The 23,111-nt window shown below is 46.2% G+C and overlaps 1 protein-coding gene across 3 annotated transcripts in view; it reads left to right on the top strand.

Annotated features, from left to right (window-relative positions):
* Window positions 1-22,723, top strand: part of TNFRSF11A (TNF receptor superfamily member 11a) — a 40,054-nt gene extending 17,331 nt beyond the window's left edge. For 2 of the 3 annotated variants that reach the window (XM_061131167.1, XM_061131169.1), the window contains 5 exons: window positions 754-845; window positions 2,873-2,986; window positions 5,618-5,670; window positions 7,415-8,141; window positions 20,181-22,723. In XM_061131167.1, coding sequence (XP_060987150.1) covers window positions 754-845; window positions 2,873-2,986; window positions 5,618-5,670; window positions 7,415-8,141; window positions 20,181-20,506 — 1,312 coding nt within the window. In that variant the 3' untranslated portion in view covers window positions 20,507-22,723. The remainder of the gene's footprint in view (window positions 1-753; window positions 846-2,872; window positions 2,987-5,617; window positions 5,671-7,414; window positions 8,142-20,180) is intronic. The other variant, XM_061131168.1, reaches the window with a different exon arrangement.
* The last annotated feature ends 388 nt before the right edge of the window (window positions 22,724-23,111 follow it).

The following is a 23,111-nucleotide window of genomic DNA, read 5'->3' on the forward strand; positions in this document are numbered from 1 at the left end:
TCAGCACCAGTCCTTCCAATGAATATTCAGGGTTGATCTCCTTTAGGATGGACTGGTTTGATTTCCTTGCGGTCCAAGGGACTCTGGAGTCTTTTCTAGCACCACAGCTTGAAAGCATCAATTCTTCAGCCCTAAGCCTTATTTATGGTCCAACTCTCACAAGCTCCCTATTCTAGTCATTTAAGTGGTTTCCAGTTTTTTCCAGTGATAAATAAACCTGTAATGTATCATCTCGCCTGTATACTATCTCACACTTATGTGAGCAAAGTTGTAGTGAAATTCCTGGATCCTTTCACTGCATGCCTGTTGTTGAACACTCATAATCAATGTCATGATTCTTTCAGTTCCCAATAAGTTAATTCTCGTTAAATGTTTATTGTCAGATCCACCTATCCAGGTTTTATTTTGAAAAAGATTTTCTGTGTTTTCAACTTCAAAAGGGTATTCATTTCAACTTCAAAAGTTTATCACTTAGCCGTGGTAACTGGATTTGGAATCTTCTTTACGAAACACACCGGTCGCCGTCTGGGACCACGCTCCAGGAGCAGATGTCAGAATGGCAGTAGTCACTTTGGCTCGTCTCTCTGCCCACCTTAGTGTGTGTGCACAGGCACCAGGGATTCAAACGTGCAGGAAGACCTTGGTTCCTATCCTGAATGAGCTTGTAGTCTAATGGGGTAGAATCTTTTATAGCTTTTTTTTTTTAAAATAAGGATATGAAACCAAAGGACTTACGTACCTTTCTCTTCACAGCTGCACCATTCTCGGAGAGAGAGAAGTGCGTCGTGGAACCGATGAATCAGATGTGGTTTGTAGTCCTCTCCCACCTGCAGATCCACCAAGTGGTATGTTTAATAGAAAAGGTTGGTTGGGTAGGTGTGCCCCAGTCTAGTCAGTTCTAGATTTCTCTCGAATTACATGCTGTATCCAGAGGCAGCCGTCTCTCCCTTTTCATCTCATCCTATCGTGGTCCCTGGAGAAGGGAATGGCAACCCACTCCAGTATCCTTGCTTGGAAATTCCCATGGACAGAGGACCCTGGCGGGCTACAGTTCATGGGGTTTCAAAGAGTTGGAGACGACTGAGCAACTTCTCTATCCATGCTCAGCTCAGTATTTCATTTTATCAGTGTTGTTTAGTTGATGATTTTCTACTGTGGAATGGATAACCAATAGTTTATTCATATATACCCCCCGAAAAAGAAAGAAAATTGAGGTGCAAATATAAATTAAAATGCCCAAATATGGTAAGGTAATGGTTATCACAGCAGGATATCTATGGGAGATTTTGGTCACCAACCAGAGTCAGCAACTAGGTAGAATACAATTACCATTGTTTCTGGAACATTTGGAGGATCCAGTCAACCTCAAGTACAGTTTCAGTGACCAACAGAAAGCAGGCGGTTATTGTGGAAGCTGCTTGCCCGGGGGAGTGAGATGCTGTGGAGGTGGGTCCAGGTATCTTAGCCAGGAGGAGCTTCCCAACGAGGAAGGAGCACCCTGGCTGCAGAGCTATGTTGGTGAACGCGGACTAAGAAAAGCAAGGCTGTAGCTCAGACATTTTAGCAAACAGGAGGGCATCAGAGGTTCTGGATAAGAAATTACATAGAGCAACACTTTTTTTTCCATTTATTTTTATTATTTGGAGGCTAATTACAACATTATAGTGGTTTTTGCCATACATTGACATGAATCAGCCATGAATTTACATGTGTTCCCCATCCTAAACCCCCCTCCCACCTTCCTCCCCATTCCATCCCACTGGGTCATCCCAGTGCACCAGCCCCGAGCACTTGTCTCATGCATCCAACCTGGACTGGAGATCTGTTTCACACTTGATAATATACATGTCTCAATGCTATTCTCTCAGATCATCCCACCCTCGCCTTCTCCCATAGAGTGCAAAAGTCTGTTCTATACATCTGTGTCTCTTTTTCTGTCTTGCATATAGGGTTATCGTTACCATCCTTCTAAATTCCATATATATGTATTAGTATACTGTATTGGTGTTTATCTTTCTGGCTTACTTCACTCTGTATAATGGGCTCCAGTTTCATCCACCTCATTAGAACTGATTCAAATGAATTCTCTTTAATGGCTGAGCAATATTCCATTGTGTCTATGTACCACAGCTTCCTTATCCATTCGTCTGCTGATGGGCATCTAGGGTGCTTCCATGTCCTGGCTATTATAAACAGAGAGCAGCATTTTAAAAAGACCATTCTGAAGAGATCGTTAAAGATAACCAAGGGAATTAAAAATTGTCTTAAAAAAGACAGAAGGAAAAGAAAGGCCAGAGCCTCAGAAACCAGGTCGTGTAAACCGAGAGTTTATAATATAAAGGTACTAGCATTTAAGTGAGCAGGAGGGATGAACAAGACGGTTGAGCCCACACGTGTTGTGGATGAAGTGCCTGAAACACTCTGCGGGGTGGCTGTGGTTCTGTTCTCCTGGCCAGCAAAACCCTGGTGCCATGTGGTTATTTGGAAGGAGCTATGATAAGAGGCTCCCTTTTGCCTCCAGAGCCCATCCACCTGGAGAGTGAAGTGTTCTGTAGGTGAGCAGAGGTGGAGCTGGATGGTGCGGTCAGGCCGATTAGGGTTGTTCTAGAGTGCAAGCATCTAAAGGCGGTCCTGGGCTGGCCCCGCTCAGGGCGAAGGCAGTCGGGCCGGCTTGGGCTATGTTTTTGACCTCACCCTTTCCGATGGGAGCTCCCCTCCACAAACCCACAGTCGGCCTTGGGTCCCTTCCTGCTTCTTTTATTCCATACCAACATCCTTGATTCCAGGATTTAGTTGAATCCTGTTATGTTTTTGAGAAAGAGTAAACATGAACAGTAGCCAATGCCATTTTTCCTGTTTTCTTCCCACACAGAACCGCAGATTTATTTGCCCAGTTTAATTATTCTGCTCCTCTTCATGTCTGTGGCTTTAGTAGCTGCCGTCATCTTCGGTGTTTACTACAGGAAGAAAGGGAAAGCACTGACAGGTACCGTGTCCGTGGTGGGTTTTGAACATGAGTCTTAAAGCAAACTGATGCATCTCCAGGTGTATGCTTTGGAGATACGAATATTGCCCTCTGACTGCCTCTTTTGATCTGTTTAAACTAAGGTGAAACACACCTTATACCTAATTCATTGTTCTCTAGCAAAACAAACAAAAATCCGTTGTTCTTGTTTATGAATAAGAAATATATTTATTTATCCTAGGTGCAGGAAACTGATAAATATTGTAAAGATTATGCATATCAGATATACAGGGGTTGCATGTAACCTAGAATACATTTTTAATTACATAATTAATTAAAACAATATGTTCAGGTAAATGGCAGATGGAAAGTTTTGACTGAGGGGTTACCTTGAGAAGTGAATTTAAAATTCTGAAAATAAGTTGTCTTATATTCAGTAAGATGCAGGTGCTCATTCTTAGATGAATAATCAAGTGTCATCTTGTTTATTGGGAATGGTTTTCCACCAAAATATTGTTTGATAGTATCTTTTAACATCATATCCTGTTTGACTTTTATACTCCAAAGCTAAAACAGTATGATTTTTAAGAAAGGTTTCTTAAACCTTAAACCATCACTAGGTTTCCTAAAACTAGTGCCCCTGATTTGTTTACCTTTTTGTTTTGTACTGGAGAACAGCCTATTAACAATGCTGTGATAATTACCGGGGGGCAGCAAAGGGGCTCAGCCACACGTGTACTTTTGAAGCACCTGTGGTCTCACCGTCCTTCTCCATTTTCAGCTGCTCGCTTGTTTATTGCATCCGCCTTTGCTGTGGTTCCATCAGTTCTCCCACCGTCACATCCATGGACTTCACAAAACCCTGCATGTCTTACTGTTCCCATTAACATTCCAATACCTAACGTAACCCTGGGCAATCAAAAGACTAACAGAAGAGGGCAGATGTGATTGAAGATGCCAAGCGTTAAGCAGAGAGTGAAGGGGAGACATTGAACTTCCCTTTTTTAAAAGTCTCTTCCCTGTTGAATATTGTTATTCAATGCAGCTTCACCTCCGCAGCATCGGACCTGGAGATTTGAATAATGCATGTTCAGAGATGCTGACGGATTGCTGGCTCATCGAATCATGTTTTCATGAGATAAACAGACTTCTGATGTTTAATTCTTTAGTTTTTGTCTCTGTCATAATCTCTTCTGGCCATAGCTTACGAATGCCAAGGGCAGTGGGACTGCCAATCAGTGAGTCGGGATGTGTGACTGTCTGCTTCCTCTTCATCCCTTCATTCAACACGTGTTTATTGGTCACCAGTGGCTGGACAGGCACTTGTCCTCATGGAGGAGGCTTCGCAGTGGGCAAGGCAGGCGTTTTGCCCAGAGTGAGGCTGAGTGTGGAAAGGGGGGTACAGAGCTTCAGGTGACAGTTGTTTGTCCAGCTTTGTGGCCAGCCAGGGCCTCCCAGGGGAGCTAAGATCTGAAAGACAAGTTGGATTGCACTAGCCCTAGGGGAGACAAGAGAATTGCATCTTTGGAGGGAGCAGGGCGAGCTGGAGGGGTTGGAAAGTTAGTGCAGCTGGAGCAGAGAGTGAGAACCAGGGTGAAATGAACCTGGAAAGGGAGGCACGCCCTGGTGGTGCAGCCTTGCAGGTGCAAAGGAGGGTGCTCCCATCCTGAGCAGAGGGAAGGAAACCAGTCCTGTGGGGTTAGTACTTTGCTATTTGATTAATTAAAACAAACTTAGGGGTACAGTAGGAGTGGATGCAGACCCACCAGTAAGGAGGGCTTTTGCAATCCTCTAAGAGAGAGATTATCATGAGTTATTAGTAATCACTGCAGATGGTGACTGCAGCCATGAAATTAAAAGACGCTTACTCCTTGGAAGGAAAGTTAGGACCAACCTAGACAGCCTAGTAAAAAGCAGAGATGTTACTTTGTCAACAAAGGTCCATGTAGTCAAGGCTATGGTTTTTCCAGTAGTCATGTATGGATGTGAGAGTTGGACTATAAAGAAAGCTGAGCAGTGAAGAATTGATGCTTTTGAACTGTGGTGTTGGAGAAGACTCTTGAGAGTCCCTTGAACTACAAGGAGATCCAACCGGTCCATCCTAAAGGAGATCAGTCCTGGGTGTTCATTGGAAGGACTAATGCTGAAGCTGAAACTCCAATACTTTGGCCACCAGATGCGAAGAGCTGACTCATTTGAAAAGACTCTGGCGCTTGGAAAGATTGAGGGCAGGAGGAGAAGGGGACAACAGAGGACGAGATGGTTGGATGGCATCAACGACTCAATGGACATGAGTTTGTGTAAACTCCAGGAGTTGGTAATGGACAGGGAGGCCTGGTGTGCTGCAGTTCATGGGATCGCAAAGAGTTGGACACAACTGAGCAACAGAGCTGAAGACTAAACGAACTTTTTGGCCAACCCAATTGTTCAGCTTTACATAGATCAAAAAGTTATTTTTTGATAAGAAGAGGAAGATGCCTTCATAGTCTTTAAATTGATTTTCTTTATGTTTTCACTCTCAGGATCTTTTACTCACAGATTTGCGGACAAGTGTGTTTAAAGATAGTATTGAACTGACATAGAGGTCAATAATACTGAATTAGAATTGGGAAATAATAATATGAAGCCCTTATCTTTACTTTGTTTTTCTAGCTAATTTGTGGCACTGGGTCAATGAGGCTTGCGGCCGCCTAAATGGAAATAAGGTAAATTTAAAAAAGTCTAAAGTGCCTCCTTTAAATACTGTTAATAATTTGGGGAAATTCCCTGGTGGTCCAGTGGTTGGGACTCTGTGCTTCCACTGCAGGAGGCTTGGGTTTGATCCCTGGTCGGGAATTAAGAGCCTACCCATGGAGGGTGTAGGTTGCTATAGCTATTATTAGTCAAATATTGAGCCAAATTGTGACTGAGTAAGGGGGTGGGATCTTGCATCCCAGGACTGATCCCAATCCTAAATGCTGTTTTCTTTGCATTTCATTCTGTTTCGGTCATCTCTGTGCCCTTGTATTATTTACATTATTATTTTAGTACCAACCTCGACTGCCCGGGACAGACCCCTCGGAGAGAAGAGTGGTCACATTCCTTTCCTTTGTAGTTATTTTGGTGGCTTTTAATTTGGGTGTGACTTCAACATTGTAGGAGAGCAGCGAGAGTAGTATAAAAAACCTCATCATGCCCTCTACTCAGAGCCAGCAACTGTCTATATTTTCACAATGATTTATTATTTGCCCTCCATATGTGTGTCTGGGCTTCCCAGGTGCTGCTAATGGTAAAGACCCTGCCTGCCAGTGCAGGAGGCTTAGGAGATGCGGGTTCAGTCCCTGGGTCAGGAAGATCCCCTGGAGGAGGGCACGGCAACCCACTCCAGTATTCTTGCCTGGAGAATCCCATGGACAGAGGAGCCTGGCGGGCCACAGTCCACGGGATCACAAAGAGTCGGACACGGCTGAGCGACTGAACACAGCAGCGGCACGTGTGTCTATGCGTGTGTATATCTTTTTCTCTGGAATCTTTTCAGAGGGGCAGACATCATGCTCCTCCATCCTTAAATACTCCCATGTGAGTTTCATCAGAACAAGGACACTCTCTTATGTAATTATAGTACATTTATCACAATCAGAAAACTTAGCAGTGGTGCAACAGTATTATATAATTTACATTTGATCTTACATTTCAGGAATTATCCCATTATATGCTTTTTAGAATCTAGTTTCTTAGGTATTCTGTTATGTTAGTCGCTCAGTCATGTTTGACTCTTTTCCACGCCATGGACTGTAACCATCCATGGGATTCTCCAGGCAAGAGTACTGGACTGGGTTGCCATTCCCTTCTCCAGGGAATCTTCCCAAACTCGGTTCTCCTGCATTGCTGCTGGATTCTTTACTAGCTGAGTCACCACCCTGAATTCATACTGTTGCTCTAATTCCGGTCCTAGCACACAGGATTCACTGTAGTCTTTCCTCATCTATGCTTCAATCTTCCCTTCTCCAGTAGCAGGAAACCCCGTTATTCTCAATATATTTACTCATTTACTCAATCCCAGAATAAACAAACAGTAGTTTGTTTGTAGTACTAAGCCATACCACAGCAAAAAACAAAGTTGCTAACTAGAATTCATTATTTGTTTATGGGTCTTTTAAAAAATGGAGATTGCGAGCACAGGCGAGATCCAGGGTTCTGAAATTACTTGGGTTAGCTCCCTCCCTTGCTTGGATGTAAACACGCCGCCCTCTTGGAAATGCAATTCGATTCATCTGTTTCTGGTTGGGCTCTATTTGAGGGTTCCCCCCACCCCCTAATCTTCAATAACCCAAATAAAGCGCAGCAGTGAGCATTCCATCTGTACTTACTATGGTGGAAATGATTACCATAAACACCGTTTTCAGCCGCGTTTAGCAGAACCATGTTCTAACGCTGGTATTAATGCTCTGCCTTCTGAATTTAAATCAGCAGGAGTCCGCAGGCAACAGTTTCAGCTGCACTCACGCGGAGGCCGGCAGCGCACGCGAAGTCTGTGAGGGTGTCTTCCTGCTGACCCTGGAACAGAAGGTGTTTCCTGAAGACACGTGCCGTCCGGAGGCGGGGGGCGCGTGCGCAGCGGCCTGTCCACCCCGGGGAGACGCCGAGATGCTCTCCTTGGTCAGCGAGATCGAGGGGGACCCCTTCAGGCCAGTGCCCACGGAGGACGAATACACGGACAGGCCCCCCCGGACCGCAGACTCCATGGTGGTCCTCACCCCGCCTGGAGGCCGGTCGCCCTTCCCTGAGCCCCTGGAGGTGGGCGAGAACGACAGCTTCAGCCAGTGCTTCACGGCGACGGACAGCCTGGGGGGCTCCGAGAGCCCCCGCCTCCCCGCGCCCCCCTGCAGGACTGCGTGGAGGCCCGCGTCCCCCGAGAAGTCCTTGCACGGAGAAGCCGGGGGTGGCCGGTGCCCACACTGGGCGGCCGGCGCCCGCTCTGCCGAAGGCTGTATAGGCTGCGGGGACCCGGCTGGGGGGGACCCGGCGGCCGGACTGGGGACCCCCCCGAGTGGACCCTTGCCCCAGTGCGCCTACGGCATGGGCCTCCCGCCCGCAGCAGACCCGGCCGAGGCGGGGGGCCAGCCCCCGGACGGGGCTGCCGCCGAGCTTCCCGGCCCCGCGAGGGGGGGCCCGGGTGACCAGCCGCCTGCCTCAGGTGAGTGACCGCAGGCTTCTCCCTCCGGCACAAAGGCCTGGCTCCGTCCAGGCTCGGTGAGCAGGGATGCACAGTGGGAAACATCCGCTCCTGCTTTCTCCTGAGAACCCTCTGCTGGGTGGGTTTCCGTTCACTCCGCACGTCGGGTTTGTGGACTGTGCCCTCTCTCTCCCTGTGGGCTATCTCTCTTGGTTTTCACGTGTCTCATGCCCTTTTGCCCTCGGGCTCCTCACGATGGGGTTAGACCTCAAATCTCAGCATTGAGCCCTGAAGACAGTGTCAACATTGACCTCGGGACTGGCTGAAGTCAAGGCATTCCCTCAGATTTCTGGATTTGGGTGTTGTTTTTTTTTTTTTTTTTTCCTAAAGCAACCTAGGCCTCAAATCCCACCCCCCAAAAATCATAAATTTCAGGACAACAGACAAAATTGTCTAGTTAATCCTTTAGTAATGAGTGTTTATTGAGGGTAGTTCGTTGATTCTGGACCAAATTAATGAGGCAGTAGCTATCCTTTGATGCTTTTTAGAAGCCTCTTTTATAGTCACTGCATAGGATGTATTTATGGAACCAGGAGGATGATTTTACAATTTAAAATCATGATGGAGATTTACTGCTGCACCACTGCTTGAGCACGAATGACCCATCAGTTGTAATATTATAGCTTCTTTCTACTAAGGTAAAACACGCTATGTTTTATTATGTAGTTACAAGGAACTTTGTCACTGATGCTGAGGGCTTCCCCTGGCTCTGGAGATCATTTGCTGTGTTATGGGAAGCGGGGAGGTCAGGGATCTCTTCCAGAAATTTCTAAAAGCTCTAGACACTCTGGCCAAAAAAATAAATATATGAAAAGTGAAGTGAAAGTGTTAGTTGCTCAGTCGTGTCTGACTCTTTGCAACCCTATGGACTGTAGGCCGCCAGGCTCCCCTGTCCATGGAATTCTCCAGGCAAGAATACTGGAGTGGGTTGCCATTTCCTTCTCCAGGGGATCTTCCCAACCCAGGGATCAAACCCGGGTCTCCTGAATTGCAGGCAGATTCTTTATCATCTGCGCCACCGGGGAAGCCCTATGAATATATGAAAGTGAAAGTGTTAGTTGCTCAGTCCTGTCCACCTCTGCAACCCCATGGACTGTAGCCTCGCAGGCTCCTCTGTCCATGGGATTCTCCAGGCAAGGATACTGGAGTGGGTTGCCATTCCCTCCTCCAGGGGATCTTCCCAGAACATCGCAGGCAGACTGTTCACCATCTGAACCATACGCACGTGTACTATTTAAAGGGCTTCACAGCCTCCTTCCCTCTGCAAAACCACAAAGCCCAGTCAGGGACACCTTTATCCTGGATGCTTTTGCTGTCCTGCCACTTTTAGACCGCCAGCAGGTCTAGCAGCCGCTCTCGGAATTGTTTATAACCGTGAGGCAGCCCCATGGGGGCCTGAGCGGGGACCGCTTTGTCTCATGCTGGTGGTGACGCCTGGCTTATTGAGTAGATGAATTTGAATCTGTTTTGCGGTTTGGCTGTACCTACCCAGATTCACTGCTGTGTCAATGCTCGATCAGCTCTCAGTCAAACTGAAAGAGGGAGATAAGCTGGGGGTATTTTTCAAAGAACCCTGATGTGTTTTTCCTTCCAAAGACCTCAGCTTTTTTCTTTTTTCAAAGATTTTAAGTGATTTCCATATCTAAAAGTTTGGCTCTGTGGTTCGTTTGTGTGGTTCTCTTTCTTTTTTGGAGGTGACTTTTCTTTGCACTGGTTGGACACACACAGAAAGCCCGAGGACTTGGGCTGCGGGGAAGGGAGGGCGGAGCCTGCGCGGGGCGGGGCCGCGTCCGTGACGTGCGGGACAGAGCGCTTCCTCAGTTGCTGACGTCACGAAGGTGACGTTGCTGCCGTGTGAAAGGCGGATGCGGTTTCTAGAACAATGTTAGCCAAAGAGACAGGGATCATTTATTTTCCCTTAGTGTCGTGACACCAAAATGGCAGATCTGAACTTTCCTGTAAAGAGTTAAAACAGTGGCTATCTCTGGTTTTATCCTTTATTTTCTCCAGCACTAAACATCTAAGCATGGAAAAAGAAAAAAAAATGTAGCATCCACTAAGTGGTGTTAATTTGCAAGAAGTTGACACTGCTTTTTCTGTCTAAATCTGGTGCTCAGCCATATAAAACATCCGTAGAGCGTTGCCAGCAAGCGGGCCAGATTCATGTTCGCCTGAGGAGCAGCCAGGCTGAGTTTTGAGGCTGTGCTGTTGCCTCTGTAATTACTTCTACATGGAATGGCCTCCTGGTTCCTGGTCCAAATAGCGCTTTCTCATTGTTGCTTTTTTCCCCCCAGCTGTGCCAGGTCTTAGCTGTGGAATGCAGGATCTTTAGTTGTTTCTTGGTCCCCCTGCATTGAGATCAGGGAGCCTTAGCCGCTAAACCACCAGGGAAGTTGCTCATTATTGCTGTGCTGGGCTTAGTCATCGGTCAGTCGCGTCCGACTCTTTGTGGCCCCAAGGACTGTAGCTCACCAGGCTCCTGTGTCCATGGGTATTCTCCAGGCGGAAACACTGGAGTGGGTTGCCATGCCCTCCTCCCGGGGATCTTCCCGACCCAGGGATCAAACCCAGGTCTCCCACATTGCAGGCGGGTTCTTTACTGTCTGAGCCACCAGGGAAGCCTATTATTACTTTTCTTGAAAAAAAAAAAAAAAAAAGAAAATTCACTTGCCTGTTCCACCAGGGAAGCCTATTACTACTTTTCTTAAAAAAAAAAAAGAAAGAAAATTCACTTGCCTGTTCCAGGTCTTAGTTGTGGCTTGTGGGATCTAGCTCCCTAACCATGGATCAAACCTGAGCCCCCCCACATGGGCAGCAAGGTGTCTTAGCCACTGGACCACCAGGGAAGTGCTTCTTTACTGCTTTTTAAAAATTGTCATGATTTATGTTCTATAAAAATGTGTGAAAGAGGGTGGTGCTTGGGTGAAAGTTATGAGTGGGCTTAATCCTAAAAGGCACCATCTTCTCAGGACTTGAGGGAGGTAACCTTTTTATTGGCTTTTGGATTTGTTTGTGTGAGTATTTAAAAAGAAAAAAAAAAAAAAACTTGCAACCAAATCAAGTGGTTTGTGCCGAAATGACAGGTCTGAACACTTCCTCAGTGGGAAAAGTACCTTCTTGGCACCCAACTGCCTTTTGCAGATGATGATAGCTCTTCAGACAGCTCCATAAGCATATCTTTCAAAAACAATACCTGATGGTAAGTCTGTTTTAACTGTGTTACAACTCTTAAAGAACAGGGAGGATTATCAGCCAAAACTAGTGAGGGGGGAAAACACACAGTGGTCGCATTTTGTGTCACCATGTCCTAATTTACGTCTTAAAGTCTCCTGATGACATGATGGTGGTTACCTTGCTGACAAGCTCTTTCACCTGGAGTTTGGAGGGTTCTGTGTCTAGAAAATCATTCCACGTGGAAGAAAGAACGGCTTCTGGTGATGCAAGTGTCACCAGTTGGCCAGTGACTTGATTCTGGCTCCTGAGATGACGTAATTGGTTCAGACACTTCTCTGCTGGAGGGAGGTGTTTCTTCACGGGGCTCACAATTCTTCATGAGCACAATTAACAATTCTTCATGAGCACAATTAACAATTCTTCATGAGCACCAGCTACACAATTCTCTATCTGAGTCTTTTACTGAGGTCCTACCGAGACATGGAGACTTGGAAAAGCTTGGTAGTAGGGATGGGCGCCAGGGAGTGGACAACATGAAAAGAATCAATAATCTGAGGAAGCGCGGCCCCCCGCGTGGGCCCCTTCGCCGGCTCGCCCACCTCTGCCTGGCCCACGCCGCCCAGCCCCTTTGGTGGGAACCTCTCCCCTTCCTGCTCGTGCCCACCCGCTTCCCTTCCTGTGGCCACCTCTTCCCTGCCCTGGGCCCTTTCCAGAGCACCCAGTGCCTCCCGACCTTCAAGTCTCTGCTCAGATTGTGTCCGACTCTTTGTGACCCCCTGGACTGTAGCCCACCAGGCTCCTCTGTCCATGGTTTTCCCGGCAAGAAAACTGGACTGGGTTGCTATTTCCTCCTCCAGGGGGTCTTCCCCAACCAAGGGCTAAACTCGAGTCTCTTGCACCTCCTGCATTGCAGGCGGATTCTTTAGCACTGAGCCACTAGGGAAGCTCAAATGCTGCTTCCTAAAAGCGGGCAACTCCCTGTCTGTGCCCCCGGCAGCCCCTGGTAATAACCCAGCATCTTTCTTACTGAGCCCAGGATACCCACACCTTTAACAACAACCATCTCGAGGTGGCCACGGCCAGCTAGTTGGTAGAAGTTCCCATGACCGTCACCATGCCTGATCTTCCTAGTCTCTCCCGAGGCAGCTTACTCACCGTATAAATGAATACATGTCCATAAGCTCACTCATTCATTTATCCAGTCGTGAATAACTAGAGGAATGAGAACCCGTAGCTCCAGTTTGTTCCCTGACTTCCTCTCAGTCCCCCACATCTCCCGTCTGTCCTGGGGGTTGGGGACTGGGCAGGGGATGGCGGGACTGCCACCAGCTGTCCTGGGCAGGCTTGGGTGTCCTGGGTGGAGGACACAGATGTGGCAGAAGTAAGGATGCTGGTCCATCGGAGTGGTGCAGACACACCCAGGCTCAGGCCTGGGAGCCTGGCACACTGGAGGATGAGGGCCCCCCCCCCCCCGACTCCCGGGCCCCACTCCGTCCTGAAACGACTGTTTTTGACCATCCACTTCCATCCTGTGACACAGATAAGGTCTTCTTACTCCAGTTTTCTTCCCCTTTTCTCCCCTCCCCTCAAGCAAAGAACACTTCTCTGTTTCTAGCTTGCTTCTCTTTCCTGCTGAAATGCCATCCACTAACTTGTATTGATGTTGGAAAAGTGAAAAGTGTTAGTCACTCAGTCGTGTCCCACTTTTTTGCAACCCCATGGGCTGCAGCCCACCAGGCTCCTCTGTCCATGGGATTCTCCAGGCAAGGATACTGGAATGGGTTGCCATGCCCTCCTCCAGGGGATCTTCCCGACCGGGGGATTGAACCCTGGTCTCCTGCACTGCAGGCATATTCTTTGCTATCTGAGCCACGAGGGAAACATTGTTTACCTGAGCCGCATGTTTGACATTTAGCTAAGTATTGTAGGAGCAGGTATTAGCTCAATGACTCTATAAGTTAAAAATACTTTATAGTTCAGTTATTTGGTAATAAAATTCAGCATTCATTGGTGCTAAAAGTCAACACATTGTTTCAAAATATATGAAAATTTTGTTCATTATATGCTCTCATTTAGCCCTGCTTGCCTTCTTTGGGTTCTAAAGAGGCTCATTTTGGAAAAGGTTTCATTTATGAGCCATTCTAAGTAATTTTCAAGCATGATTCAGAATGGAACTATTAAATCCTGCTTCCCTTCCCGTATCATCATAGACCCAGTTTCTTCCAAATGCCTGAAACAGATCTTGCATTTCCATAAAAAGGAAAATCACATGAGAAGCATATGGGTTAAATATAAAATATGTTTTTAAAAAATTCCAGAATAACCCAATATAGCTTGGGTAATTTGAATGTGTTTGTGTATATTTTTAGTTCTTTTCCTTGGAAGAAAATCTACATGACAATTAGGTGATAATATTTGCTATAGTTCTTCTGGTTTAATATTCATACATCATGCATTTTAAACAACATAATAAGCCTTTGAGGAGACACGTGTGCATTACCTTGCTTTAAAATGTAAATTCTCTCAGGGATTGGGTTCTTACAAGGAAGCTTATTCTCTCTGCCTGAGAAATAGTGATTCCATGGAGCTTGCTATGCAAAACAGGGAGTTCACAAAGCATAAACATCTTTCTGGTCGTGATAAGACACTTTATTTGTTCATTGTTTCTGTTGACTTAAAATGCTATTTTTAACTCTCTCAAGTGACCTGAAAATTTTTCTAGCTAAGTCACATTAAATATTAATGTTAAGCCAACCAACCAGTTTTAAATGTTAGAAACTTCAGATTTTCTAATTTAATGAAAACCCTTAAGACTTCCCTGTGTGGTCCAGTGGTTAAGACTCCATGCTTCCAATGCAGGGGGCCGGGGCTCAATCCCTGGTCAGGGAACTGTACACCACATGCTACAATGAAGACCAGGTGCAGCCAAATAAACAAATAAATATCCAGAAAATTAAAAGTCAAAACTCTCATGTCATGCTGGTTCTCAAAGCATCCTTTTAGATAGCCTTCACATAGAAGTCTAACAGTCGCCTTGTGTTAAGAGACATATTAAGACTGTTCTGACATCCTAAAGGTTGCATTTTTATCAGTGGTATCAGAGGTATGAAAGTTGGACCATAAAGAAGGCTGAGCACCAAAGAATTGATGCTTTTGAATTGTGGTGCTGGAAAAGACTCTGGAGAGTCCCTTGGACAGCAAGGAGATCAAACCAGTCAATCCTAAAGGAAATCCAACCCTGAATATTCATTGGAAGGACTGATGCTGAAAGTGAAGCTCCAATCCTTTGGTCACCTGATGTGAAGAACCAACTCATTGGAAAAGACCCTGATGCTGGGAGAGATTGAGAGCAAGAAGAGAAGGGGATGACAGAGGAGGAGATGTTGGATGGCATCATTGGCTCCATGGAGATGAATTTGAGCAAACTGGGAAACGAGAACAGAGGAGCCTAGCATGCTGCAGTCCATGGGGTCTCAAAGAATTGGAAGTGACTTAGCAACTGAACAACAAAATCAGAGGTATGTGTTACCAGGTGCTGGCTAAGTTTGGCTTCCCTGGTGGCTCAGACCGTTAAGAATCTGCCTGTAATGTGGGAGCACCAAGTTCGATCCCTGGGTGGGGAAGATCCCCTGGGGAAGGGAATGGCAACCCACTCCAGTATTCTTGCCTGGAGAATTTCATAGACAGAGGAGCCTGGAGGGCTACAGTCCATGGGGTCGCTGAGAGTTGGACCTAGATGAGCAACTAATGCTTACCTTCTTAGTTCCTCACAGAAATCCTATGGGCACATTCCTCATCCAGGACCACACAGCGAGTCAGCAATGAAACCACAACTCACACATATGATTCTGAAGCCTGTGCCTTGAACCATGGCACTGTCTCCCTATAAATCAGTGCCAATGATACTGATTTCATTTGTTTATTGTGCACTGGAAAATCCTCAGTGAGCCGTAGAATACAGGCAAACTTGGGCCAGGATCACTGGCTACTCAGGTTGAGCGAGGGGCAGTGGCCAGGCCAGGCCCAGAAGTTTCCATGGGAAGAGACGCTAGTGTCTGTGTGAAGAGGTGAAGGCTCCCCTGGCCTGAGTCCCCTCTGTTGCAGTTACCGATTCTTTGGTGAGGAAAGCTCGCTCTTCCACATGCCTCCAACCTCATCCTGTTTTGCAAGTAAAATAAAGTTAAAATAAATGCCAGGGGCCGCTTTGATGGGGGGAAAGCTGGCAGAAAGACAGCTTCAGACAGGAAGAGGGAAGCGACTGGCCTGGTTAAGCTTGTATTCCCAGAGGTCTGTGGCTTGTACGTGTGTGCTCAGTCACTTTAGTCGTGTTCCACTCTTTGTGACCCCATGGACTGTAGCCTACCAGGCTCCTTTGTCCATGGGATTTCCCAGACCCCTCCTCCAGGGGGTCTTCCTGACCCAGGGATCAAACCCACGTCTCCTGCAACTCTTGCATTGCAGGTGGATTCTTTACCTGCTGAGCCACCGAGGAAGCCCCTGTGGACAACTGGGACCTATAAAGACCTCAAGTCTTCTTAAGGCATCTTGGACAAGTCTCATGCACCCCATTCCTTCTTCACATCCCCTCCTTACCAGCCACCAGAAAGGGAAAAGTCTCCCCGAACATCAGAACAGCCTGTCGCACTTGGTTCTCAGTGGAGAGAGCTACCCCTTCCAGGGCTTGCACCAACTGCAGAAACCACGGCAACCATGCAGCACCCACCATGTGGATATGGAGTCCTATTGCCTCGCCCTCTCAGGGGCCGTTCGCATGACCGTGTAAAACCCGCCGAATGGTAGAAAGCAGATCTTAAGGGATGATTACTTATAGGCAAGGACAATTCTGGACTGAGACATAACACAAGATAAGGATATCCCAACTCAGTCAAAACCTTGACCTACTCTCAGACTTCCTTGGTGGTCCAGTGGTTAAGACTCTGAGTTTCCAATGCAGGTGGTGCAGGTTCAATCTCTGGTCTGAGAACTAAGATCCCATATGTTGCGTGGTCCAGCCAGAAAAAGAAAGAAAGAAAGGAACCTTGACCCACTGTAGTGTGACATCCAACTCACAGAAGACCTGCATGATGAAAAACGAGATAGTGTGGTAATTTGTGCAGAATTCCTCAGATGAGTGTTCAAACCAGAGATGGTTAGAGTGATGGATCACTTCAGCAAAGAAAACAAAAGTTGGTTAGACATCTAGAGGTAAGTGCCCTTTCAGACTTCAAGATCAGTTGAAATCCTTCAACAAGACAGCAGTGGAAAAATAACATGACTGCTCGAGACATTTCCCAGTTCCCTTTTTTCCTTGAGGGTACCATGAGCACAGCTATTAGATTCTGGGAGTAGTAATGCCAGCCTTGTACCTGCAAAAAATTCTGTTATTTCCCAAGCGTTTTCCAAGCCACCATCTCATTCGACCCTCTGCCGTCCTGCCTGGTATTCACGCATTCCTATATTCATTCATTTCACATTTATCATATGCCTGCTCTGGCGGCTGCACCTTGCCAGGCTAGCTGGGCTTGAATATTGATGCTTGTTTCATAAAGGAGCAGACCACGCTGTTAGGTGGTTTGTCCCAGATTCCACAGCAAGTTGGGGCCAAGCTGAGGGAGGACCAGGGCTTTCAGAGCCTGTCCGCTCCTCCGTCCCAGCCCCGTTTCTGGCCCTCCTTGACTCGGGCAGCCACTGAAACCAGCGCCCCGCTAGTCACCTCATGTGCTCTCTGCTCTTCAGGGAGTGAGACACCACTCTAAACGGCCCAAATCTTTTTGCTATTGAAGTTGAGAGGCTGAGACTAGCACGCCATTGAAGTTAGTAGATTACTTATTGTTAAACATGGTATATTTTAAATTGGAATGGAATGTTTATGGCATACATGTATCACTTTTGATTTCTCACTTTGACTTTTGTGTTAACTACACTAGTGATCCCTCAAGTAGGAAGACTTCTCTTACTTTAGTTATCATGTTCATTCATTCTGCTGCTGCTATGCTATGGTAGGAGCCCTTGTGTCAGGCTTGGTTAGTTACTGAGTTACTTGAAAAGTCATTTACAAGTTCATATCTTAAACATCTTTAACTTAAAACATAACTTATATTCACACATCGACTTTTTTTAGTACAAGGACATATGTGTTGGTTGATTATAGTTTCCTGAGCCTTTTTCACATTAACCACACCATCATAATTTCCAATTTCTGTTTCTTTAGTGGGGAATGAGAAATTATAGATCTTTGCAGAACAAATTTGAGTGTAAACTCCTTCATTTTTAAAGACTCGTTTTCTTTTTATAATAGATGCCTTGTCCAGTTCAGCAGCTTGTTGATATCTTTTGTGTTTTGTGGCTCACATTTATTTGGGTCACTGCAAAGCATTCACTTTAGTTTTCTTAGAAACATTTGCCTTTTTTCACACTTACATTTCACAACTTTACACAAAGAGACAGACAGACCTTGGGTATATTATAGGTTCAGTTCGAGACCACCGCAATAAAGCACACATCACAGTAAAGTGAGTCACATGAACTTTTTGGTTCCCCAGTGCATATGAAGTTGTGTTTACACCATAATGCAGTCTATTAAATGCGATAGCATGTCTAAAAAACAAGGTAGATACCTTAAAAATACTTTATTGCCAAGAAAATGCTGACATTATCTGACATTGCAGGGTTGCCACAAACCTTCAATTTATACAAAACCCAGTGTGTTCAAAGCAGTATATACTCAAGCAAGAAAATAAGGTATGCTTGTATTTAATTAGATTTCATGAGTTCAACTAGTTAAAAACAGACCTGAGAACTTGGTAACTGGTGGGAGCAGAAAGACATCAGCATACTGGAGAGTAGACCCCTAGCTTAGGGTGTGCTGGATTATAAGAACATCAGTTTATTTCTTAATTTTTATTTATTGGAGTTTCATTTTATTTACAATGTTGTGTTAGTTTCAGGTGGGCAGCAAAGTGATTCAATTATATGTGTACCTATTCTTTTCCAAATTTTGTCCCTTTTAGGTTATTGCAGAATATTGAGTAGGATTCCCTGTGTTCTGCAGCAGGTCTTTGTACAGCAGTGTTTATATGTCAGTTCCAAGTCCCCAGTTATGCCCTCCTTCACGGTCCCCTCTGCTGTTTTCTGTGAGTCTGCTTCTATTTTGTAAACAAGTTCATTTGTATCCTTTAAGATTCCTCATATAAGTGGTATCATATATCTTTCTCTGACTTGCTTACTATGATAATCTCTAGGTCCATCCATGTTGCTGCAAATAACATTATTTCATCTTTTTGAATGGCTGAGTAATATGCCATTGTATGTATGTACCACTTTTCTTTATCCATTCCTCTGTTGATGGACATTTAGGCTGCTCCCATGTTTTGGTTATTGTAAACAGCACTGCAATGAACATTGGGCTGCATTATCCTTTTCAACTATAGTTTTCTCTGGATACATGCCCAGGAGTGGGGTTGCTGGATCATGTCTGTATGTTTTAGAGGGAATGGAGAACGTGGGTCAATCTGGCTAGTTGGTGACTGGAATACTAGCTGGCCTTGCCTAAGTTGCTTGGGGAATTAATAAATAAATCCCCACCACCACCCATGTAGGGGCACACGCAACACAGCTACCCACGGGAAAAACAGCGTGAGTTATAAATCCTCAATTGTGACTTCCAATTTGTGGCTCATATATTTGAAATCTGTTTTCATTGAAATCCCTGTAATGGGCCATGGGGCCTGTCTCAGCATCTCTGCAGGTGCCCTTTGGGTGGATGGAAGGCTCCTGCAATTCCCTGGATGCTGTTGGTTCTTCAGTCAGACCATCCAAAATATGCCTTCCATATTGGAGGAAATCTCTTCGTGGAGAGTAATGACAAAAACAGTTTTACTTGTGTAAATTTTTATTAAGCTTTGTCATAACAGAAAAGGAACAAAAAAGATGAAGTTAATAGTGAGGCACTGTTCTGCTGTTCACCTTCGCTGGTCAGACTAAAAGATTCTGCTTGTGTTGTTGACGGTTGGGGCTTTTCTGCTTCTGCTTGGTTTCTGGCACTGATTTTCGCCCGGGTCATTTCTAGAGCAATCAGTCTTTAAAATAGGAGAAGAAGAGGCAGTAGGTGTCCTAACATTCATTGAACTTTCTATTTGGTTTTCAAAAGCCCCACTAATTAAAAACTGACTAAATCCAGTCACCCACAAAAGGTCATGATAGAACACCCTGGGGACAAAACAACCCCCCACCTCAGGATTCAGAAGGAACAGTGATTTGTAGGATTGTTTCTGTTTGATTTTTTTTTTCCTTTCCATGTTAGTCTTATGACTCTTTTTCTAGGAATTAAAAAAAAAAAAGTTAAGGAAGTTAATTTCTGCTGGATACTGAGCCCACGTGGCCCCAGGGCCGTCCAGGGCTGAGCTCAGGGACCTCTCGGGAAGGTAAAAAGATTAGAGTCCGCTGGGTGAGAAGGCTGGGCTGAGGCGGGCCCCAGGGTCCGGTTAGGCGGCAGCCTTCCCTCCAGCCTCAGCATCTTTCCTGGTACACGGACCACTGCTGCGCCCTCGGCCGTGTTTGCGGCGCATCCGTCACACGCGCGCGCCCGTCGGCAACACCTGAACCCATCTGTGGGTCTGCGATCCTGCCCGCGTGTCGCCCATGCGGCCAGCGACGACGCCTGAGGTGTCTCGTCTTCACGCCCTTCCTCTCTCGGTCAGGCCGGGTGAGGTGACGAAGCCCGTCAGGAGCCGGGGGTGGGTCCACTGGGGCCCCGTCCCTCACAAGGCTGGCTTCCCGCCCAGATCCCTGACTCACTCTGCGCTTCCCTCTTCCTCTCCCCTGCAGGCAGTGTGACTGGAAACAGTAACTCCACGTTTATTTCCAGCGGGCAGGTGATGAACTTCAAGGGCGACATCATCGTGGTCTACGTCAGTCAGAACTCGCAGGAGGGCCCGGCGGCGCCAGGCGGCGGCGCGGGGGAGCCGGCGGGCCACCCGGTGCAGGAGGAGAGCCCGCCGCGCCACGACTCGTTCGCCGGCCTCGGGCCGCGCTTCCCGGACACGTGCACTGGCCTAGACGTGGGCCCAGGACTGCAGGAGCGCGGTGCCCCGGCTGCAGACAAGGCCTCGCGGCCGGTGCAGGAGCAGGGGGCGGCCGAGACGCGGCGATGAGCGGCGAACACCCGCCGCACTTCACGGCGCCGCTCGGAACCGCGGGGCCTCCACACGCGGGCCGCGCACGTCGGAAGCCGCGTCGCAGCCTGGCGGCGTGGCGTGGCGTGGCGGGGGGCGTGGTCTCGGGGCGTGGTCTCGGAGGGGCGGGGCCATGGGCCAGGGCCTGCGCCTTCATGCTTCTGCATTCGGTACAGCTGCGTGAAATGACCGGGCGTCCTTCGTCCACCTTGCTTAAATGGAATCGAGGACTTTCTGGGGGAAAAAAATGTACGTTTGTTATTACTACTCTGCCGTCCACAGTCAGGTGTCAACGCATTGCACAGGTACATGTTGCTGTCTTCAGTCGCTCCGCTTTTTACCTCCTTTTATAGTTTTTCTTCTCCTTTAACTTCCTATTATCAGCTCATCAATAGTTTGTCTCTTCATGGCATCTGTTTCTATGCCTGTCCCGTTCCATTTGGGTCTGTAGCCTCCCCCCCTCCTCCATATTTGATATTTGTATTTCACTGTCTTTCATAAAGTTTTTCTTGATACTGTCTCCTCACCCCACCCGTTTCTTTCTTTTTACTATTCAACGATTTTCTTGAAAATTCTCCTACGGGTGACGGTCTTCTTTATATTTCTTTGACCCTTTCTCACAAGTAGGTGCCTGTGTGTAGTGATGGAGGGGGAGGGGGCGAGGAGTCTGTACTAAGCACTTTTGGGAAAAGACTAGGAATGTGAAACCTGGCGGGAAACTTGGGGAACAAGAAGAGAGACTTTGAGCTTTTGAAAACTTTTCTGAGTTCTCAATTTTCTAAAGGAAGGGAAAATCCTCCTAAATATTTTTTAAGTGTGTGTCAACTTTGAGGCAGCCCAAAGCTGCAATTTGTGTCTGACTCCTTTAATCCATCTCAAAATGGTTCATCCCCATCCATATGCCAAGATGAATGTGCATACCCATCCCAGCAGAGGCAGCAAAACTTGGGTAACTAAATCTCTAAAACTCCAGCTTGCTGCACTTGGCATTCTCATTCTTGAGAATGAGAAAAACGTGTGGAAAATGAGTAGCTATGGGATGGTCTCAGTGAAAAAAAAAGGTGCTGCAAAAGTTCAAGAAAGGAAGAATAAAGATGTTAATGTGCATTTTTTTCTTTCTAAACAAGAATAGCATAAATGTGTTTAGGCAATAGGCCCCATTTGCTTCCTAAATGTGTGTCTATAGTTTAGCCTTATAGAAGTGGAAAACTTTCCTGTTATTTTCCATGCATCTGAATTAAAAACCAAATCCTTACATTGTGAACTTAAGAGAATTTATCACAGAGATGCTTTCTCTCAGCATCAGTGCTCTTGTGAGGAAACATACAGTGTGAGTAGGTTGAAAGAAGTTGCCTGAGGTGTTTCATCTGTTGTGGCCAGTTAGCATTTGTTTTCCTCAAATACCAAAGTTACAATGCCTACTGCTGCTGCTGCTAAGTCGCTTCAGTCATGTCTGACTCTGTGCGACCCCATAGACGGCAGCCCACCAGGTTCCCCCGTCCCTGGGATTCTCCAGGCAAGAACACTGGAGTGGGTTGCCATTTCCTTCTCCAATGCAGGAAAATGAAACATGAAAGTGAAGTTGCTCAGTCGTGTCCGACTCTTCGAGACCCCATGGACTGCAGCCTACCAGACTCCTCTGTCCATGGGATTTTCCAGGCAAGAGTACTGGAGTGGGGTGCCATTGCCTTCTCCGTACAATGCCTGAGCATATTAAAATTGATTTTGTGTATCTGGTAGGTTTTGAAAGCGCTGATAGTAGTCACTGTCCAGACTTGAATGACCTCAAATGCCCAGCTGAAGGGAATGACCATTGATCAGGGGTTTCTCCCTGTTGACTGCAGGTCTGTTGGAAATGCTAGAATAGTAGCTGTCAATTATGATTTTTAATGGAGAAGCAGAGGTGGCTCTATAATTTCTGTGGCTCCTTAGCAGGCATGAAAAATGGCAGAAAATAAGCTTATTGCCGGAATGATCCCTTGGTGAGAATTTACTGTCTGCACTGCCCTTTTCCCATCCATCCAAAGAGAGATGTTATAAAGTGGAAGTAACTATCATACCTTTTGTTATATTGTAGTTCACTAAGGAGAAGGCAGAGCTAAAGACCCAAGTTTCTCCTGTGACTGTCACCATCTCACTGATACTTTACCTTTCTCTGCTTTTTTAAAAAAAATTTTTCCTACAAAAAGGCACTAATGGTAATTTTTGACACTTTCCCTACTTGGAAATAACAAAAGAATGCTACAGTGAATGTTAAAGTATCTTGAGCTCCTTAAATAAAAGGTGCTAAATAAACACATAAGAATCTACTTTCAGGAAAAGGTAGTATTCTTTCCCATGCTGATTCCTGCTAAGTCTATATTGATCCAAAGACAATTAAATGATAGGAAATGGATAGCAAATATAGCTCTGTGTCTGTGTATTATAGAGTTGTGTATGACAGATGTAAACAGGGTGAAATGAAGACAGTAATGAAAAACTGGGGAATGTGATAAAGAGATTATTAAACGTATATTTGACAACAAACTTTTTTCTTGGCTTGTTTAAGCAAATCTTTTTGTGAAATAATGACCTGACTTCTTTC

The sequence above is a fragment of the Dama dama genome, chromosome 27 (assembly GCF_033118175.1).
Source record: "Dama dama isolate Ldn47 chromosome 27, ASM3311817v1, whole genome shotgun sequence".
Lineage (NCBI taxonomy): Eukaryota > Metazoa > Chordata > Mammalia > Artiodactyla > Cervidae > Dama > Dama dama.